We start from the raw sequence: 20,501 nt of genomic DNA, 5'->3' as shown, positions 1-20,501 counted from the left end.
ATTTTCTTGCTCTATCAGGAGCCAAGGAATGCAGGTAAGCGAGAGTCAAAGGTCAGGAAATAGCAGATGGGGTATCAGACTGGGGCGCTGTGCAAAGTGATAACCAGTAACAAGAAGTAAACGGACAGACGTGGAGGAGCTTCAGGAGAAGAGGCAGTTCCTTTCCTGCCAGAGCTACACACATCCCCAGTCTGGGGATGGACCAGGAGGGTCCTGGACTAATCCAGAAAGAAGAGGCCACCGCTGGATTCCAGATATCAAACCAAGAAAGTCATTTTTCCTTATTTCACTCTATAATCCCTATAACAAAATATTTTTGTTTAATGGGCAGATCGCGCTTTAAAATAACTCCTTCCCCAATTTTTGTTACTCAAAGGTATATATGCATATTCAAATCAGAGCCTGGGATCAGCATGATATATTATTTTTACCTCTCTGATTTGAATGAATTCCAAGCAAAAGCAAAGAAACTTAACAGTTTTATGTAGTGCTGACTGTGACAGGTCTTAAGACCTGACCCTGTTTGCAAGCAAGTTGGCCGTGCTCCTTCTAATCACCAAGTGAGCCTGTCGTGGTTTGCAGATCCTGGCGGAAGACACAAAACTCATGGGTCAGAGACAAGGGACTGTGTTGCTCGCCACAATTACAGTGACCAGAGCAACGGTGTGTTATGGCTGGGGTTCCCGTGGACCCCAGTTCCATGGGAGGTGATGAGGGCCAAAGGGCATCTGTACGCACAATGGGTTACACAACAAGAGAGGAACCCTCAGCCTAGAGAAACAGAGTCTTATGTAACAGAGAGCAAGCCTGCCTGCCCCAACCACCATCCCCGAGGAAGACCATGGGTGGGTAAATAAGCCTGCCCTTTGTCCCAGAGGGAAACACTTTATGTTCCAAGGCAGTCTGCTCTATAAACATCTTCTGGAAAAGACGGTCCTGAACAAAGGAAGCGAGTCCTCTGCTCACAAGAGGTCGGAAACATGAGAGACCCATGGAGAATTGCCTTCAAATGGATAGTGTGTGGAGGGAGTCTTATCTCCGAGAAATGCACAAATTTGTGAATATTTTTTAAACACGGGCCATCTTTGCTTTGCGCAATACAGTATTAGTAGAAACGGATGCGTGCGGGAATGATCCTTCCTTTATACAGTTCCATCAAGATTTTACTGCCTGTATGAAGAACAGTTTGTGGATCACTATTAATACCCCACAGCTTCAGGTGGTCTTGCTTCAACCCCAAGATCCGTTCTCAGAACAGGGAGAGTTCCAGAAACTGCAAACCCTTCTGTCAGTGAGGAACCTCTCAGATGCCAAGAAATAGGGGGGGGGGGGGGAGATCAGAGGAGCTTAGGGAAATAAATTCATTAGTTGACATATTTGAAAAGTCCAGAGGTAGGTTTTTCTTAGGGCCTCTGCCATGCCAGCCAAAATGAGATCTTCTCATTTCTTCTCTCTGCCTTCTCTGCTACACCTTAAGGGCGGCCCCACTTGTGATCCAGATATGGTGCCGGCCACTTCGAGGCCACTCCCTCTTTCTGTCCAGTGAAGGTGCACCCCTTTTCCAGGTAGATTCCAAGAAGATTAAGGGGGTTGCCATCCCGGAATCCCCAGCAAGTAGCTCCTTGAGCTTTGCTGACCAGACTTCTTGTGCCAATCCCTGAATCCATCGCTCAGGCCCGGGGATAGAGCGGGCTGGTGTAGGCGATCCCAGCCCTCGGGATCTGGGAGCGGGGGGGGGGGATAGATGGGATAGGGTTCCCTGACACTGTGTCAGGGAGAGGTGAATGCCTAAACAGTATGCAAAGCACAGTGTCCAGAGGAAGGAGAATGCGGTCTCTAGCCCCTGTTCACCAAAGGAGGCTCTCAAAAACGAAAAGGTCCCCCCAGTAACCTCAGTGTGTTGTGCTCATGTGACCAAGGCTGGGGCTGCCACCCCTCCTTTTTCAGATGCTAAATGAGTTTCCTCTTGCTGCGGAAATAGCACCACAACCTCAGAGCTTCAAACACTAATCTATTACATTACACTTATGCAGCGCAGAAGTCCCGAACAGGTCTTAAAGTAGGCTAAACTCAGGATGTAGGCAAAATTGTGTGCCTTCTTAGAGTCTCTAGAGGAAAAGCCATTTTCTTACCTTTTCCAGCTTCTGGAAACTGACTGCATTTCTTGACTTGTGACCCCTTCCACCTTCAAAGCCAACCATGGCCGGTTGTCCTTCTCATGGCTACATCTCTCTGATGCTGTGTTTTGACTCCCCCTGTGACTGCATTAGGCCCCTCTGCATAATCCAGGACAGTCTCTCTATCCTATGCCAGCTGATTAGCTGCCTCAATTTCCCTTTGCCATGTAAGTTGACACAGTCACATGTTAGGTTGCAGACATCTTTGGTGGGGGGCATTATCCTGCCTACCACAGGTGGGAAGGAACTTATACTGAGTCTAGCTGGGTAAAGGGAAAGTTTTCTGTGTACCTATTTAAATACATAATCTCCTTTTTTTTCTTTTTAATTACATTCAGTTAGCCAACATATCATACATCATTACATAATCTCCTTTCTATTCTGGGTAATCACCACCAGTGGAGAAGCACAACGCTCCCTATTTTAATGTGATGGCCCCTATTTAAATTTGGTGATGACTTACTTATGAATGCTAATTCATTGCTTTTATCAAAGAGCAACTTTGTGAAGAAATTAGCCGTAATAGTGAACAAAGAATTAGGTACAACTGCTGACAGTCTCCTCCAGTAGATGTAAATTTAGTTCCTGTTTACTGTTCTTGCTTATTTTCTCCTGTCTCAGGTGTTTTTACAAAGTTCTATGTAGACTCGTTTTTTGTGGTTATTCTGTGGATTTCTTCCCATCATTCTTTCATCTTAACCCACAAGAAAAATTCACAATTCAGCAACTACATTTTTGCGGTGTCCTGAACACAACAGACTATAATACTTTTGAACAGTACACAGTGTTCTCACATGAAGCAACTGACCTAAAGCTGGGCATGTCCACTCTCTCTCTTGTTATAACTCAGCAGGCTGTGTAATAAAGAAAAGATTCCAGGCAGGTGAAAACAAGTTCCTTAAATGTCAGCAAAATATACGCTTTGCTTAACAGATGTACCTTTCTCAAGATTTGAATGCAATTTAATGGGTGAGCATGAGTTTTAGTGAATCATGCTTCAGGGCTTTTGTTTTATGATACAGTGTCTGTAAGACTGATTTCAGTGACCCAGTCTCTGGACCCCACCAGGTCAATTGACCCTCTGTGGCCCAGGGTCTCAAGCAGACAAAACATCCCCATTAAGATATATGAATGTCAAATAATGATACCGGATTTCAAAGAGGAAAAAAGAAATGCTAGGATTTTCTCAAGGTGTCATCAAATTATAAAGCGAAACAGACAGATTGGTAACTAGGTGAGTAGATTTGAACTGAAATGCGCAGCCCAGCTAGAAACCGTCAAGGTTCTTCTAGTGGGGACAAGTTTGACCATGATGCCGAGGGACTTCATTGTGTTAGTCACCATTTCAGAGTCACCGTTCAGTCCCTGCTATCTTTGGACTTGTTCAGGCTGCTGTCACAAAATACCACGGACTGGGAGGCCGAAACAATAGAAATTTATTTTTTCACAGGTTGGGAGGCTGGAAGTCCAAGATAAGGGTGTCAGCAGGGTTGGTTTCCCCTGAGACATCTCCCCTGGGTTTGAAGATGGCCTCCTGCTTGCTTGGTCCTCACGTGGGCTTCCCTCTACATGCCCCTCCCTGCTCTTTTCATATAAGATCTGCTTATCTTCGAATGAGGACACCACCCTCATGACCTCATGAACCTTAAGTCATCCATGAACCTGAATTACCTCTCTGAAAACCCTGTTTTCAGATGGGAGTTTGTGCTTCACCACCGGACTTTGAGGGCCACACAGTTCGGTCCATGGCAGTCTTCTTGCTACTTCATGATCGATACCACCACCAGCCTAGGCTGTACAATTCTGGAACTCTCCAGCCACTCCACCCTTCCAGCCCCCAAGGGAGTTGAGCAGCAGCAGCAGCAGCAGCAGCAGCAACATCACTCTCTGAGGGCTTATGACAGGCCAGACACTCCTCTCATTACCTTACGTGAATTCATGCCTTTAATCCTCACAGAGGGATTCCAGGGGTTCCAGGAGAACCAATGATTTAAAGATTTTATGTATTTATCTGACAGAGAAAGAGATCACAAGTAGGCAGAGAGGCAGGCAGAGATAGGGAGAAACAGGCTCCCTGCTGAGCAGAGAGCCTGATACGGGGCTCGATCCCAGGACCCTGAGATCATGAGGAGAGCCAAAGGCAGAGGCTTAACCCACTGAGCCACCCAGGTGCCCCAAACAGCCCCACAGTCCAACCCAGGGGTCAGAAAATGGTTTCTGTAGGAGGAGGATGGCATATTTTGGAGGTGTGGTGGGCCGTACAGCTTCTGTCATGACTCCTCAACTCTGCCATTGTAGTGTGAAAGCAGCCCCAGGCAAACGAATGTGACTGTGTGCCAATACAATTTTTTTTTTTCAAGTAGACTGAAATCCAAATTTCATTATCAATTTCATGGGTCATAAAATTACTCTTCTTTTGGATTTTCTCCATCTTGAACAATGTAAAATCCATTCTTCTCTGTCACACCAAACAGAAATAGGGCTCAGGCCATCGTTTGCTTGGTCTAAACCAAGTGAGAAATAAAAGATTAAAGCTTAGGGGCGCCTGGGTGGCTTAGATGGTTAAGCATCTGCCTTTGGCTCAGGTCATGATCTTCAGGTCCTGGGATCGAGGCCCGAGTCAGGCTCCCTGCTCAGCAGGGTGCCTTCTTTTCCCTCTCCCTCTGCCTCTCTCCCTGCTTGTGCTCTCTCTGTCTCTCTCTTTCTCTCCAGAAGAAAAAAAAAAGAAGAAGATTAAAGTGGAGGGAATAGCGAAGTCTCACCTTTAACATTGACCAGCCAACATGGAGAACGTGGGCAAGAAAACTCCCGAATCTGACAGATTTACTCAGTCTGCCGCTTCACCCTAGACCTCCCTGAGCTGTGGCAGCTCTTTACAGCTTACGGCAGAGACAAGTAGAATAGAATGGGTACTTCCTGTAGGGAGATGTCAAGTATCTTCCTTCAGGTTCACCAATTGATTGAAGGCTGAGTAGTAGTTATCCCCACTGTTAACCCTCCTCGTCACAGTCTCCCTGTCTCCCCACACTGACATCTCACAACGCCACTATGAGGCAGGAACTCTTCATGTCTGTTTCTTACAGGTGAGGAAACTGAGGCATAAAGAGTTTGAGTCACAGACGGGATTCCAGTTGCGGAGGCTGATTAAAAGCCCACCTTTTTTTTTTTTTTCTTAAAATTTTATTTAAATAATCTCTATGCCCCACGTGGGGCTCGAAACCACAACCCTAAGATCAGGAGTCGCACACTTCTCCAGCTGAGCTAGTCAGGCGTGGCAGGAGCCCATGCTCTTAGCCACCTCACTATATGCCTTTCACGTCGTTCTGCATTTACCATTTATTAGGATACTCAGCCACACAGACTGTGCAGGACAGACAAGGGAAGAGCACTTTATCCTCCTTTCTCCTGGTTATACCTGGCCACAAGCAAAAGGGAAATGCAACCTGTCACCTGCTTCCTTCTCTCCTTTGATGTGTTGGAGAACAATCCATCATAAAGTTTTCTCACTCGATAATGAGATGCAGTGCCAGAAAAATCTTTCGAGGCAGGGGAAGGGAAATCATTTAGTCTGCCTCAAAGAAGAGTTACTCTATCTTTAACCTGCTCACATTAACTTACCATAGTCTCAGGTTTGTGTGAGAACAACATTCATTACTTCCTTATGACGCTCATCGTGCTTTTACAGATCTTTGAACTCTGTGAAGAAGACAGGCAAGAAATTAATGTCCCCACTTTCCAGAGAAGAAACTGAGGCTCCGTCCGTGGGGCTTCAGCTCACAAGGTCACTGGGAGCGGACACTGGGCACTTCCTGTGACCTGGCTCCTCCAGACAGCCTCACAGTACAGCGTGACATCACTCAGCATCAGAGCTGTAGTCTTCCAGCCCCTTCTGTATGCTCAGTGGACAGGAACGGTAGAAAAATGGTTGAGAATTCTGTGAGTAAATAGATCTCACAGCATGTGCTTCTCCAAATAAAATGTTCACAATTTAATTTTTAGGAGGAAAAAATAAGATAAAAACTCTATGTAGGATAGAATTCCAAGTTTATTTTAAAACACACTTATGTTTAGTTTCTAACATATTTTTATAGTCTCTAAATCTTCTACATGGAAACTAATTATGTTTTTATCTTAAAAAGGAAAAATTTTTGGTTTTAAGTTTTAAAATACAACTATGGACTTTATCAATCTAAAAATTGTAGGAAGAAAAACGTTCTTTTAAATGAATTCTCATAAGAAACAAAAAGAAATCCCTAGGGGTCAAAAATGAAGATGAAACCAAAAACCAGAACCAGAACTCTAGTGGGGTTTACCAGTCTGAGAAAAATAGAGGCTCAGGTGGTTTGGTTTTTTGTTTGTTTGTTCATTCGTTCGTTTTTATTTGAGAGACAGAGTGAGAGAGGAAAAAGAGCATGAGCAGTGGGACAGGGAGAAGCAGATTCCCCGTTGAGCAAAGGGCACATTGCAGGACTCACTCCCAGGACAGAGCTAAAGGCAGACGCTTAACCTACGGAGCCACCCAGGCACCTGGAGGGGAAGGCATTTTTTGATTGGTTGGTTTGTTTTGGTTTTTTGTTGTTGTTGTTGTTGTTTATTTTTTCAGGTAAGGTTTTAATACAAAAGGAAAGAAGAAACAATAGCTTGGACTGGGTCAGATGAAGAGTTGGAAATAAGGTCCATATATAAAACCAGACCTCCAAAGAGCTACACTTTAATCTTTCGATTAAAGATTGGGAGATCTTATTCATTTTAGATATCCTTATAATCAATGAAGTGTATCTTGGGTATCTATTTCTAATGTTTCTGTTTCTACTGGCTTTTGCTTTTTCCTGTGAATTATGGATGGAACTCATCTTCAACAAGGCTTCGTCTGAGAATCCTTTGAGGATTTCCCCAGGGATACTGAACAGCCCAAGAGAAAAAAATAAAACAAAAACAGATACCGAATAGTTAAGGGTCCCTCAACAGAACCATCAAAGCTGACCACCTTAGAGTGAAGTCCACTAGTCAGAAAGCCATACCCATGCAGTCAGAATTTCTAAGTGGCTTGGGGATGGCACATTTTAAAAATGAACAAACAGCCAAGGAAAAAATTTGAGGAAAATCTCTATTTGAGGAAAATCTCTACCATGCAAAATGCACAGATAGAAAGAACTAGGGGGAATTAAAACAATAGGAAGAGAAGGAAACAATTATTCAGGACAGAAGACAATATATTGCAGAAGAATGGGCTTTAAAATAAAAACAGGACCAAAAAACTTTTAAAGATGGTAAAATAGCCTGTTGAATGGCTAGCCCATATTCTGTCTATTTTGATGCCATTTGGTTTATTTCTACTTTGGGGCTGTTATAGATAAAACTCTAGCGACATCAATGTACAAGGTTTTGTATGAACTTACGTTTCAGTTCTTTTGAATACGATTAAATATATCTGGTGTTGGTTGTGCTAAAAAGAAAAGTTGGGGAATTAGTAAATGGGAGGCTTGTAGAAAATTAAACAAAAAAGAAAAAGGGGAAGTTATTACTAATTCCAAGTGAAAACAAAAGGTTGTATAAAAAGTTTATTCATAGAGGCTTATGTAAACACTGTGTTCATTGTAAACACAGTATTTATATGAGTAAAAATAAAAATTATGGCATAACTACTTTGGGAGGGAGAAAGAGAGTGTGTGTGTGAGAGAGAGAGAGAGGAAAGGACAGAGATGCAGTAATTTGGCCTCTAAAATATTTAGTGCATCTTTTAGTAACCGACAGAGCAAGCAAAAAACAACAAAACCTGCAAAGATATAAGAGATTTGAAGACACTCAAGATGCTTGCTGTAATGGTAATTTGTAGAACCTTGCACCAAACTGTTGGAGAATGTCCATTCTGTTCAGGCACGCAGTAACTGACCATGAGGCTTTAAGGCTGATTTTAACAAGTATCAAACAATAGATAGCACATGGATAACTTTCTGACCAAAATGTAGAGTCAGAAATCAGTAACAATGTAACTGGGGGGAAAAATTATTGGTTAAAAATCACAGTTTGGTGATGCCTGGGTGGCTCGGTTGTTAAGCATCTGTCTTTGGCTCAGGTCATGATCCCAGGGTCCTGGGATCGAACCCCGCATTGGGCGCCTTGCTCAGCGGGAAGCCTGCTTCTCCCTCTCCCGCTCCCCCTGCTTGTGTTCTCTCTCTTGCTATCAAATAAATAAAAATCTTTTAAAAAATATATTACAGTTTGAACAAATGCACTGTACTAATTCCCTGTGCTATGCAACAAATTAACCCTAGTGCAGGGACTTGGAATAGCAGGGAGCTGTTAGCTCAGTTTCTGGGGGGGTCACCATTCTGGACATGGCTTAACTGGGTCCTCTGCTCAGGGTACAAGCAAGATGTCAGCGGGGCTGCATCCCATTATGGAGCTCTGGTTCCCTGTGAGTTGTTCCTTGTGGAATAGTTCAGTTTCTTGTGTTTGTAGGACTGAGGCCACAGCTCCCAGAAGCCACCACAGTCCCCTCCATAGCCAGGGAAGCTGACTGTGACTCCAAGCAGCTGACCTCTTCAAGGCCAGCAGGAGAGTCTCTCCCATGGGTAAGACAGTCTCTATCTCTCCCACAGTCTCTAAGTCTCTCTCACTGGCGTGACACCTTATAAGCATAGGCTTACCATCCCTTCACCTTTGCCATATTCTTTTGGCTAGAAGCGAGGGCCATCTCCTGCCCACACTCTAGGAGAAGGGAATGTACAGGGTGGCGCCCTAGGGGTAGAGATGACCATGGCCGTTCCAGAATTGTGCCTACCACACTCACTGATAGAATAAGAAATGCTCATGGAAGTGAACAGACTTAACCCCTCGCTGACTTATGAAGTCTTTTATTAAGGAAGAATTTACATTTTAATAAGTCATATTCATCTACATTTGTGGTTTGTGCACTTTGTGTCTTGCTTAAGAAATTCTTTCCAACCCTGAAGTCATAAAGATTTTGTCCTTAAAGTCTTAGGGCTGGGGCACCTGGGTGGCTTCAGTCGGTTAAGCATTTGCCTTTAGTTCAGGTCATGATCCCAGGGTCCTGGGATCGAACCCCGAAGTCAGGCTCCCTACTCAGTGGAGAGCCTGCTTCTCCCTCTTCCTCTGCCGCTCCCCCTGCCTGTGCTGTCTCGCTCACTTGCTCTCGTTCTATCTCAAATAAATAAATGAAATATCTCTTTAAAAAGTATTAGGGCTTTGCTTTATACATTTAAATCATTAATTCAGATGTAGAATTTACTCGTACAAGGTGTGATATAGGGATCTATTTTTAGATATTTTCATACAGATAACCATTTTTTCCCAGCACTATTTATTGAATAAATAGAACCTCACCTGCTAATTTCTAATTCAGTCTTTGTCATATGTCAAGTAACATAAAAGTATGGATCTATTTCTGGGTCTTCTGGTCTGTTCCCTGGATCTGTCCTTGCACTGGTACCCACTGCCTTAATTAATATGGCTCTACGGTGGGGCTTGCTACCTGGTAGAGGAAACCCCTCACCATATTGCTTGTCTTTATCATGGTTTTGACTATTCTCAGACCTTTGTTATCCCAGGTAAAGATTAGATTCAGCTTGTTTAGTTTTATTTAACAAATAGTAGGACTGGTAGCACCCGACCAGTTCAGTCAGGAGGAGCACATTACTCTGGATTGCAGGGTTGTGAGTTCAAGCTGCACATTCGGTGTAGAGATTATTTAAAAATAAAGTCTTTTTTAAAAATCAGAATTTCAGTAGAAGGACGCCTACGTGCCTCAGTCTATTAAGCGTCTGCCTTAGGCTCGGGTCATGATCCCAGGGTCCTGCTCAGCGGGGAGCCTGCTTCTCCCTCTGCCTGCTTGTGTGCTTGCTCTCTCTCTCTCTCTCTCTCTCTGTCTCTCTCTTTGACAAATAAATAAATAAAATATTTTAAGGAAAAAAATAATTTGAATTGAAATTACCTCATCTGTAAAGATTAATTCTGGGAAAATTGACATCCCAGCTCGGGTCATGATCCCAGGGTCCTGCTCAGTGGGGAGCCTGCTTCTCCCTCTGCCTGCTTATGTGCTTGCTCTCTTTCTCTCTCTCTCTGTCTCTCTCTTTGACAAATAAATAAATAAAATATTTTAAGGAAAAAAATAATTTGAATTGAAATTACCTCATCTATAAAGATTAATTCTGGGAAAATTGACATCCCTATTTAATTGAGCTTTCCCATTCATGCATATAGGATAGCTCTCTCTTTATTTAGACCATTTATGCATTTCAATAAATTCATAATTTTTTCCACCAAGGTATTACAAAATTTTTGTTAAATTTATCTCTAGGTATTTTAGAGGTTTTGTTGCCATCTCATATACTTTTTTTAAGAATATATTTTATTTATTTATTTGTCAGAGAGAGCACAAGCAGGGGAGCAGCAGAGGGAGAGGGAGAAGCAGCCTCCCCACGAGCAGAGAGCCCGATACAGGGCTCGACCCCAGCACCCTAGGGTCATGACCTGGGCTGAAGGCAGGCACTCAACCAACTGAGCCACCCAGGAGCCCCTTTCTTATATGCTTTCTAATATTTAAAAATAGTTTTTTGCTTATAAGTAGCAATGCAGTTGTTTTATAATTATTGTCCTTGACTTCAAAAATCTTGCTGATCTTTCTCTTCAATACTAATGTTCTGAGTGTGAATTTTCTTGCATTTTCCTTTGTATACAGTCATATCCTTTGTGAATAACTATAACTTTATTATTTCCCAACCTTTATACCTATTTCTATTTCTTGTCTTATGACAAAAACCACAATATCTAGTAATATGGACATGCTTGTCTTTTTTCATAACACATAACATATGTGTAGGATTTTGATAAATATCCTTTGCCCTAGGTTGCTGGGAGTTTTTTAAAAAAATTATAAATGGAAACAAAAGCAAAATATGTAATTAGGACTTGATGAAAGTTTAAAAAAAACTTTCACATCAAGTCCAAATTAAAACAGGCATAGGATTTGAACAGACATTTCTGCCAAGATATACACATGGCCAATAAGCACATGAAAAGATGGCCAGTATCATTAGCCAACAGGGAAATGCAAACAAAAACCACAGTGAGGTGGCTGGAAGGAAAAAGACAGACCAAGAGGGGTGTTGGCGGAGATGGGGAGGAACCAGCCCGGCACACTGCTGGTGGGAAGGCAAGATAGCGCAAAAGCTGCTTGGAAAACAGTTCTGCCATTCCGCACAGAGTTAAACGTAACCTTGGCGATTCCCTTTCTCACAGTTCCACCGCTGAACAACATGTCCACACAAAAGCACGTGTGCACGTGCGCATGGCCGCATTATTTGTAATGACCCGAAAGCAGGCCACAACCCAGATGGCCGTCAGCTGATGAATGGATAAACACAACGGAGTCTAGCCATACAAGGCGATAATATTCTGCAATAAAAAAAATGAAATACTAATTCAAGCTACAGCACGGAAGACTCTTGAAGTCACGATGCTAAGTGAGAGAAAATAGTCCCAAAGACAGATTCTATTTGTCCTGGCAAAACAGGCACATCTCTAGAGATGGAGAGAAGACCAGTGGTTTCTTGGGATGCGGTGCAGGGCCAGGAGTGAGGAATAACTGCTAGTGGGTGCTAGGGTTTTGGGGGGTGATGAAAATGTTCTAAAATTCAGTTACGGTGATGGTTGCACAGCCCTGAGTATCCTAACAACCCTCCACAGTTGAAAGGGTGAAGTTTATGTAAATATATGCATATATACATATAAGTAAAGATTAAAAAATTAAAATTGAAAAATTAAATTTTAGATAAACAACAAATAATTTTCTCACATAACTATGTGTCATATACTATTTTATCTGGTGACCCTAATGAGAATTTTTAATTAGGAGAATTATATTAAATGTCATACCATATCATGTCATATTCTTTTAGCATTCTGTTTCACCAGAGAAAGAATCATATCCAGAAAACAAAATACACCCTCACTGCCAGGTGACTCCTTCAATGAAAGCAAGTCTTAGAAGAATTCTGCCACCGCGGGAACACTTCCTCAAGCAGTCACACGTGCAGTCGCAACGTTCTCATTGTTTCCAGCGTCCCCTATGCGGAGCGAGGAACCTCCTCCTTCTGATAGTGATGTCTGAAAACCTTCACCTTGGTCACCACTGCCTTATTTAGGAGTACCACTCAAAGTGTATTTAAGCGAGTGGCACTCCCTAGAGGTGTGCAAAGCAGCATCATGATTCTGGACAGCAGCTCCCAACCGCGATCTTAGAGTACCGGGCTGGTACATAGCCCTTGCACGAGGGTACTCTGGGTGTTTGCTGCCCCGAGGGTGCAGACCGGAGTGTAACACCCAAACACACCTTCCATGTGGCCTGCGTCAAAATATGTGAAAGGAATCACACACAATCTAAAAACCTGAATGATATGACCCACCACATGACTATTTTTCATTTTTAATAAAATCTTTGGTATTTCAGGCTGATGTTCTATCATCTTTTAACATGTAAAAAACGTTCTTTGAGTGCAGAAAAAACATCGTTGACCCAGAAGACCCCCGATGCGCCCGCCTGACGCTCACTGGCCAGATGATCGCAGTATCTCCAGAAGAAGTGGAATTTGCCAAGCAAGCCATGTTTTCAAGGTTTGTATATGCTTGAAAGTCGGTTTGCCTGGAAATTCACTGTTTAAGTTGAAGTTTAAGAATCTTGAAATTGAGGGACGCCTGGGTGATTCAGTTGGTTAAGCATCTGTCTTCAGCTCAAGTCATGATCCCGGGGTCCTGGAATTGACTCTCATTTTGAGCTCCCTCCTCAGTGCTTGGGAGCCTGCTTCTCCCTCTGCCTGCTCCTCCCCCTGCTAGTTCTCTCTGTCTCCCTCCCTCCCAAATAAATAAATAAAATCTTAAAAATAAAAAATCTTGAAGTTGAAGAATCAGGGCTCTAGGGGTCAATCGAGCAAGAGAGCAGAGTTTGGGAAGGGGGGAGGAGGGTGTGGGCAGGGAGGGGTGGTCTGGGGGGGGCTGGAGTGAGGGGCATGTCCATGTAGGGGCCACCTGCAGTGGAAGGTCAGAGCTGGGCCAAGGAGCAGCAGGTATCCTCCCTGGGGTGCAGGGATTGTTTTCATCAAAACAAGGGATTGTTTTCATCAAAACAAGTAGATTAACACTTTGTCTAAGTTGGAGGAAGAGTGACATGACAGCAGGTGGTAAATTGGAACTGCTGCCCACAGCCCCAGGAGAAGGGAAGATTTTCCATACAGAGGAACCATCAAATACGTAAATGTAGAAAGGAGAGTGGAAGTGTGGTTGCCCACTGTCATGGAAAAGGGGTTCACACACACAAATAGAGAAAATGGGAATGAACTCTGGAATTGGATCGCAATTGGATACATCAACATGAATGCAGGATTTTCAGAACATAGGTGAGAAAAAAACACTCATTTCGTGTGCGTGTGTGTGCATGTGAGATACACACACACACACACACACACACACACATATATATATATTTAAAGATTTTATTTATTTATATGACACACAGAGAGAGACAGTGAGAGAGGGAACACAAGCAGGGGGAGTGAGAGAGGGAGAAGCAGACTCCCCACTGAGCAGGGAGCTCAGGCGGGCTTGATCCCAGAGATCAAGGGATCATGACCTGAGCAGAAGGCAGATGCTTAACGACTCAGCTACCCAGGTGCCCCTGAACTCTATTTATCTTTATAAAGTCCTCTTTCTTTCTTTCTTTCTTTTTTTTTTTAAGATTTTATGTATTTGACAGAGAAAGAGAACTCACAAGTAGGCAGAGGCAGGCAGAGAGAGGCAGAAGCAGGCTCCCTGCTGAGCAGAGAGCCTGATGGGGGGCTCGATCCCAGAACCCTGGGATCATGACCTGGGATCATGCTTAACCCACTGAGCCACCCAGGTGTCCCAAGTCCCCTCTATTTCTAAACACTCCTCTTTTTGTGTTATGGTAGGCAGTGAGAAGAGGCCAAAATCTTGGGTAGACCACTGGGTTTATTAAATTCATTTCCTGCTTTCTGCATCACAGCAGGCACTGTGTTGACACATTTTTTAACACTATGTTCTTGGGCCCCTTTATCTCCCGCTTCCACCAACCTCGTCTTTCCCTTCTTCTAAGGCCTCACGGTGAGTCTTCCCGAGCTCCCTCCACCTGCCACTCACCGCCTTCACACGAATTCGTAAACCTGCCCCATGCCAGCAGGTGCCAAAATGCGTTCCAGTTCCAAGTACAAAACACATTTGCTTAAAATAACAACAAATCCTTTAATTCTCTTGACGGCACAAGTATTTGGAGGGTTGGGGCATCAGATCAGCAACTGCATTTCAAATGGTTTGGGGGAAAAGAAAGAGTTCGTTGTACTGTACTTTCAACCTCTCTGGGTGTTTACAGTTACTTCAAAACAAATTGTCCCTTGCAAAAGGCCATCAGCCTATTATCACGTCTCCGTTGTTGCAAATAGCCTTCCCAGTCTGCGCTTGGCCTTCGAGTTTTGTTTCTGACATGTTGAGATAGGAATCTAATTTTTTATTTTATGCCTTCGGTTCGGTCATGATCTCAGAGTCCTGGGATCGAGTCCCGTGTAGGGCTCTCTGCTCAGCGGGGAGCCTGCTTCCTCCTCTCTGCCTGCCTCTCTGCCTGCTTGTGATCTCTCTCTGTCGAATAAATAAACAAAATCTTTAAAAAAAAAAAAAAGAAAGAAAGAAAAGAAGAAGAAGAATGCATGTGTTCTTCACGTGAGGGAGAAAGCCGGTCAGTAAGTAGAAAGTGGAATGTCAGTAAGTAGAAGGCTGGTTTGCCCCTCTGTGCAGGTGGCCGTTTCCTGCCTTCCTGAGGCTGTCCCCCACCCCATTCCTGGTTCCCTGGCTTCTGCCTCTAGCCTCAGTCCAGAAGAGGCCTGGGGTCCGAGGCCTCCTAAGGACCAGGGCCCCAGGAGGGCCCGGCTGCTGACGGGAGCCACTGTCTTGTGACCTCTCCTTTACTTCTGCAGACACCCCGTGATGAGGAAGTGGCCTCGTCAGTATGAATGGTTCTTTATGAAGATGAAGGTAGAACATATCTGGCTGCAGAAATGGTATGGAGGAGTAGCCGACATTTCCAAGGAGGAATACTTCAAAGCAGCCCCAAGAAAGGCCTGATGCGGTAAGAAGGTCCTCGGGGTTTGTGGGAAACGAAAACCTTCTCCGTGGCACTGCCCGCCGGCGCCTGACAGCTGTCTGTCTATTGCCGGCTTCCCGGCCGCCCTGTCACCCTCCCCGCAGAACGAGAGAGGGTGACCGGGGAACCCCGTGCCAGGCTGGAGATTGGAGTGGTCATTTGCAAACCCCCAGCTCACGCAGGTACACGTATATATAACCTCTGTATCTTATTCCAACCAGTCTCACCGACTAGGGAATCATCGTTGGTTGTCAAAGTGACATGTGGAGACAGTTGCCGTTCTGTCCCTTAGGACCAAAAAAAAAAAAGTGTGTGCCATGTGATTGCATTGTATTGTGAGAGTATTTTTGTTGCTTGCTCCGCCCAAAGCAGTCTTGATTTGAAGCTCACAGGGAGCACGAAGGAGCTGAACCTGCATCACACGGCCTCAGTCTTGCATTTGGAGTGAGCACGCAGGACAGGTTGTCTCTGGAGTCCTCATTGTGCTACTTACCAGACTACAGATGCATTATCAAATCCCATTTGCTAGAATGTCCTGGTCACTGAGGAAGCCTTGGTCCCACTGTAGCCTGACAAACTTCGTGAGAACACAGAGCCCTGGGTGCAGCCGCATTCTGTGTGAGCCGGCCGTGGTGATTCATTCGTGGAATGGGTTGGCTTCAGCACCAAGCTCCCCAGGTCCCCACGGTTAATGCTTCTGACGGAGGGTTCCCGTCCCTTAGGCACGAGGAGTGGCATCCAAAATAAGAAGCATCTCATTCTGTGGCATGTAGGGAGGAGAGGGGGGAGGTAAGGAAGCAAGGACCCTGTACAAGGAAGCAAAGAAGGCAGTAATTGAAGGCACGCTCCCTGCCTAGCCTGGGACCAGGCCCTTGGCAGGGTCATCTCCTGTCAGCCGTACAACCAATGAGAACCATATCATCATTGCCACTTATAGACGAGGAAACTGGGGTCAGACAGGCTAAATCAGCATCCCAGGCTCTGACTCACCACACCTCATGGATGGAGCAATACTTAGATGATTTCCAATCTTGAGAACAAGACAAGAGAGTCACTGAAATGCACGGGGGTCATTGAATCAGCAAAATCAGTAAAGTAAGGATTAACGTGCCTGTCATTAATTTGCTACTGTTAACTACCAAAAAAAAAAAAAAGTCTCTGAAATTTGATTGTTACTACAGATGTAAATTTTTACAAATTATATGCAGGAGCTCCTGGTTTTGCAAGAAACGACATTGTACCCAAGTACACATCTAAGGCCTATAGAGGACCTATATGTGTACATCCAAGACCTCTTATATTGAAGTCTGTAAAGATCTAGCAGTACCCAGTTTTCCAACTTTTTATAATGGCTATGAACCCTCTGTGGTGGGTTAGGTGTGTTGTATAACATCAAAACATGACACTATCTGTAGGAAATTTACATTTCCTAAATAAGTAACATGTTATTAATGGTTATATTTTTATTTTAAATATTAAGACATGAACACAGTTTGAGATGTCAAAATATTTTTTAAGTGCCTGTTACTAAAAGCATAGTAAGATGCACAGAATTCTTTTTTTTGTCAAAATCCAATTCTCAAAAGAGTTCCTAACAATAACAATTTCTAATACATAAGAACAAGGTCACACTGATGGTACTTTCTATCTCTGAGTTAAAAATTTTCGCTACCCCCAGTTTAGAGATAAGAGGGGGAAACTGGAAGGATAAACCACCTATTTCATAAGTCAACCTCATACCTTAATTCTTTGGGCATCACTACCTCCAGATTCTGTCTTACGAATAATGTTTGTATGCTAAGTTTGCTTTTATAATCAGGTTCCACTCAGCTCATTAAGCCCTCTCTGTTGCTTCAAGGGGCTTTGCAGCATAGGTGCCATTTATAACAACTAATAAATGTTATCGGTTATTTATCCAAACCTTAGGAAATGAGGTCTAAACAGGTTGGATGATAAGAAGAGTGTTGAAAGTGCATCTGTTTAAGAATGATGGGCCCCATTCCAGAGATTTCAGCAAATCTCTGGAAATTTACATTGATGAAAATGTTGAAAGGTGTAGGAAATTCTACACATGGCAATAAACAAGAAAAATTAAATGCATATGATTAGAAAGAAAAATATCTCTGTTTACAGATGACATGATTGTCTGCATAGCAAATTCCAAAGAATCTATTAAAAAAAAAAGAAAGAAAATTCATAGAACTAATGGCCTTTGCAAGATTTCGGGATACAAGATCAGTCCACAAAATGTAATCACATTTCTAAATATTAACAATGAACAATGTGGAAAGCAAAATCAAAAGCACAATACCATTCACAGTCACTCCAAAGAAAAGAAATATTTTGGTATAAATTTATCAAAACATGTACAAGATCTATATGCTGAAAATTAAAAGATGCTAATGAAAGAAATCAAAGACCTAAATAAATGAAGAGATACACAATGTTCATGGATTGAAAGACACAAAGTAGCAAGGATGTCAGTTCTCCCCAGATTTATCTACAGATTTAATGAAATTTCTGTCAAAATTCTAGCAAAGATCGTAGATATATTCAAGTTTTTCTAAAAATTCCAAGGTACAGACCTTGAAATAGCTCAAACACTCTTATGAAAGAAAGATCAGTAGGAGAAATCACTCTATTAAATGTAAAAATTTATTATATAGCTACAGTAATCAAGACAGTATGGTTTTTATTGGTGGAGGCACAGACATAGATCAATAGAATAGAAAATCTAGAGAAAGAACCACAAATATACTCAGTTGGGTTTTCTATAAAGGTACAAAAGTAATTCACTGGAGGAAGCATAGTCTTTTCAATAAATGTTAGAGCAATGGGATATCCAAAGGCAAATAAAACCTCAGCCTAAACCTCGTACTTTATATGAAAATGAACTCAAAATGGGTCACAATCCTGAATATAAAAAATGTAAAACTAAAAAACTTTTTTAAAAAAAATATAAAATTGGGGGCACCTGGGTGGCCAGTGGGTTAAAGCCTCTGCCTTCGGCTCAGGTCATGATCTCAGGGTCCTGGGATCGAGCCCCACATCAGGCTCTTTGCTCAGCAGGGAGCCTGCTTCCTCCTCTCCCTCTCTACCTGCTTCTCTGCCTACTTGTGATCTCTGTCAAATAAATAAATAAAATCTTTTAAAAAAATGGAAAATTGTAGGGACCTAGGGCTAAGCCTCAAGAATACTTTGATTTGATGCCAAAAAGCGCAATCCATAAAGAAAAGTTTGATAAATTCATCAAAATTATAAACTTTTGCTCTGAAAAAGACCATAGTAAGGGAATGAAAGAACAGGCTACAGCCTGAGAGAAAATATTATTTGCAAGCACATATCTGACAAATGACTAATACCTAGAATATGTGGAGAACTCACAAAATTCATCAATTTTTTTAATCCAAATAAAAAATGGAGAACGTATACAAACACTCCATTGAAGAGGATATGCAAATGACAAATAAGTCCATGAAAAGACATTCAACATCCTTGATCCTTAGGGAACTGAAAATTGGAACCACAGTGAGAGAGAGACCACTGTGCACTCAACACAATTGCTAAGATCAAGTAACAACACCAGAGATCAGCAAGGATGCAGAGAAACGGCTTCAGCCATACAGAGCTGGTGGGAATGTAAAATGGAACAGCCACTCTGCAGAAGCACTTGGCAGTTTCCTGTAAAACTAAACATGCAGCTGCCATACCACTCAGCAATTGCACTGTTGGGCATTTATCCCAGAGAGATGGAAACTTATGTTCACACAAACACTTGCATGAATGTTCATAGCAGCTTTATTCATAAAATTCAAAAAACTGTAAACAACCAGATGTCCTTTAATGGGTGGCTGGTTAAACATGTGATACATCCATGCCGTGGAATACTACTCAGCAATAAAAATAATTTTCCATATGAGCAACAACTTGGATGACTCTCCAGAGAACGATGCTGAGTGAAAAGTCAATCCCACAGTATTACGTGCCGTACAGTTCCATTTATACAACATCTTGAAATGCAAAAGACTAGAAATGGAGAACAGATTAGAGGTTGCTAGAGAGGAGGGAGTGACACAAGGGATCCTTATGATGGAAACATTCTGTGTCTTGACTGTGTCAATGTCAAAATCCTGGCTGGGATATGGTATGGTTTTGCAAGATATTACCCTTGGGGGAAGCTGGGTAAAAGGCAGACAGGATGTCTTTGTATTGTTTCTTAAAACTGCATGGGAATCTACAATTTCTGCAATTATCTCAGAATCCATAATTATCTTGGAGTAAAAAGTTTAATACAAACAAAATAAAAGGCTTAGCTTAGGTTAAGGCATTTATGCTATCTCTTGTTAGTCCCTAATGAAAACAAAGAACTGAACTATGCCAAAATCTAGCAGAACAGACATTGGTTGTCTTTGGTTAACCTTTAATCATACGCATCTGTGAAAGAGGGAGAAGATTTAAGTTTCCTTAAATGTATTCAACTTCAGATTGAATATGAATTAATAAGAATTCAACTTATCTCTATATAGATTTTATGTGGGACACTTGAAAAGGAAGGATATCTTCAAGTTTCTGACATAAGCATGTTGAGTAAGCTATAGATACCCGAGTCTGTACATACTGATTCTCCCCTGAGGTTTATAGCAAAGAACTGTACTCCCAGCAATCTTCCTGGGATATTCCTAAATATTCTGGGAAAGAATTCTTTTGTTTCTATCAATAACTATATCCTAACCCCCATGTTTTTATTTACAGTAATTGTACTTATCCGTCATGTTGTTTCAATATACCTTGTATATATTGACACATTAGGAAAGAGTTATTTTTTGATTGAACTGTATTTCTGCAACTTTCTCAGAAAGTCTGTATTTCACTTTTAATGAGTTAACCATCAAATACTGCTCTGAAAATAAAACATGTCTAGAATAATTTATTGATGCACATTTGATTGCTGTAACGGCAAGTCTGTTATTAGACAATTTGAATTATAATGAAGCTATGGTTTGTCTATGCTATGTAATGCATGTGGAGTGTGAAATCTATTTTCAACACTAGACATGTCTATTTAACCAAAGACTGTTTCATTCTTGATATGATTCTCATGCTCAATTAAATAAAATTATGATATTTATACATAGTCCCTTCATGTAATATTGCAA

At 42.4% G+C, this 20,501-nt stretch overlaps 1 protein-coding gene across 2 annotated transcripts in view; it reads left to right on the top strand.

The window, feature by feature from the left end:
- CREG2 (cellular repressor of E1A stimulated genes 2) overlaps window positions 1-20,475 on the top strand; it is a 34,409-nt gene extending 13,934 nt beyond the window's left edge. The window contains exons 3-5 of one of the 2 annotated variants that reach the window (XM_082747084.1): window positions 12,699-12,812; window positions 15,179-15,330; window positions 15,450-20,475. In XM_082747084.1, the coding sequence (XP_082603210.1) occupies window positions 12,699-12,812; window positions 15,179-15,326 (262 nt within the window). In that variant the 3' untranslated portion in view covers window positions 15,327-15,330; window positions 15,450-20,475. Of the gene's footprint in view, window positions 1-12,698; window positions 12,813-15,178 lie in introns of both variants that reach the window. The other variant, XM_082747083.1, reaches the window with a different exon arrangement.
- Window positions 20,476-20,501: the final 26 nt, after the last annotated feature.

This window comes from Mustela nivalis (assembly GCF_964662115.1).
Source record: "Mustela nivalis genome assembly, chromosome: 8".
NCBI lineage: Eukaryota > Metazoa > Chordata > Mammalia > Carnivora > Mustelidae > Mustela > Mustela nivalis.
The sequence above is the reverse complement of the archived record's forward strand: the minus strand, read 5'-3'. Positions and strand labels throughout refer to the sequence as shown.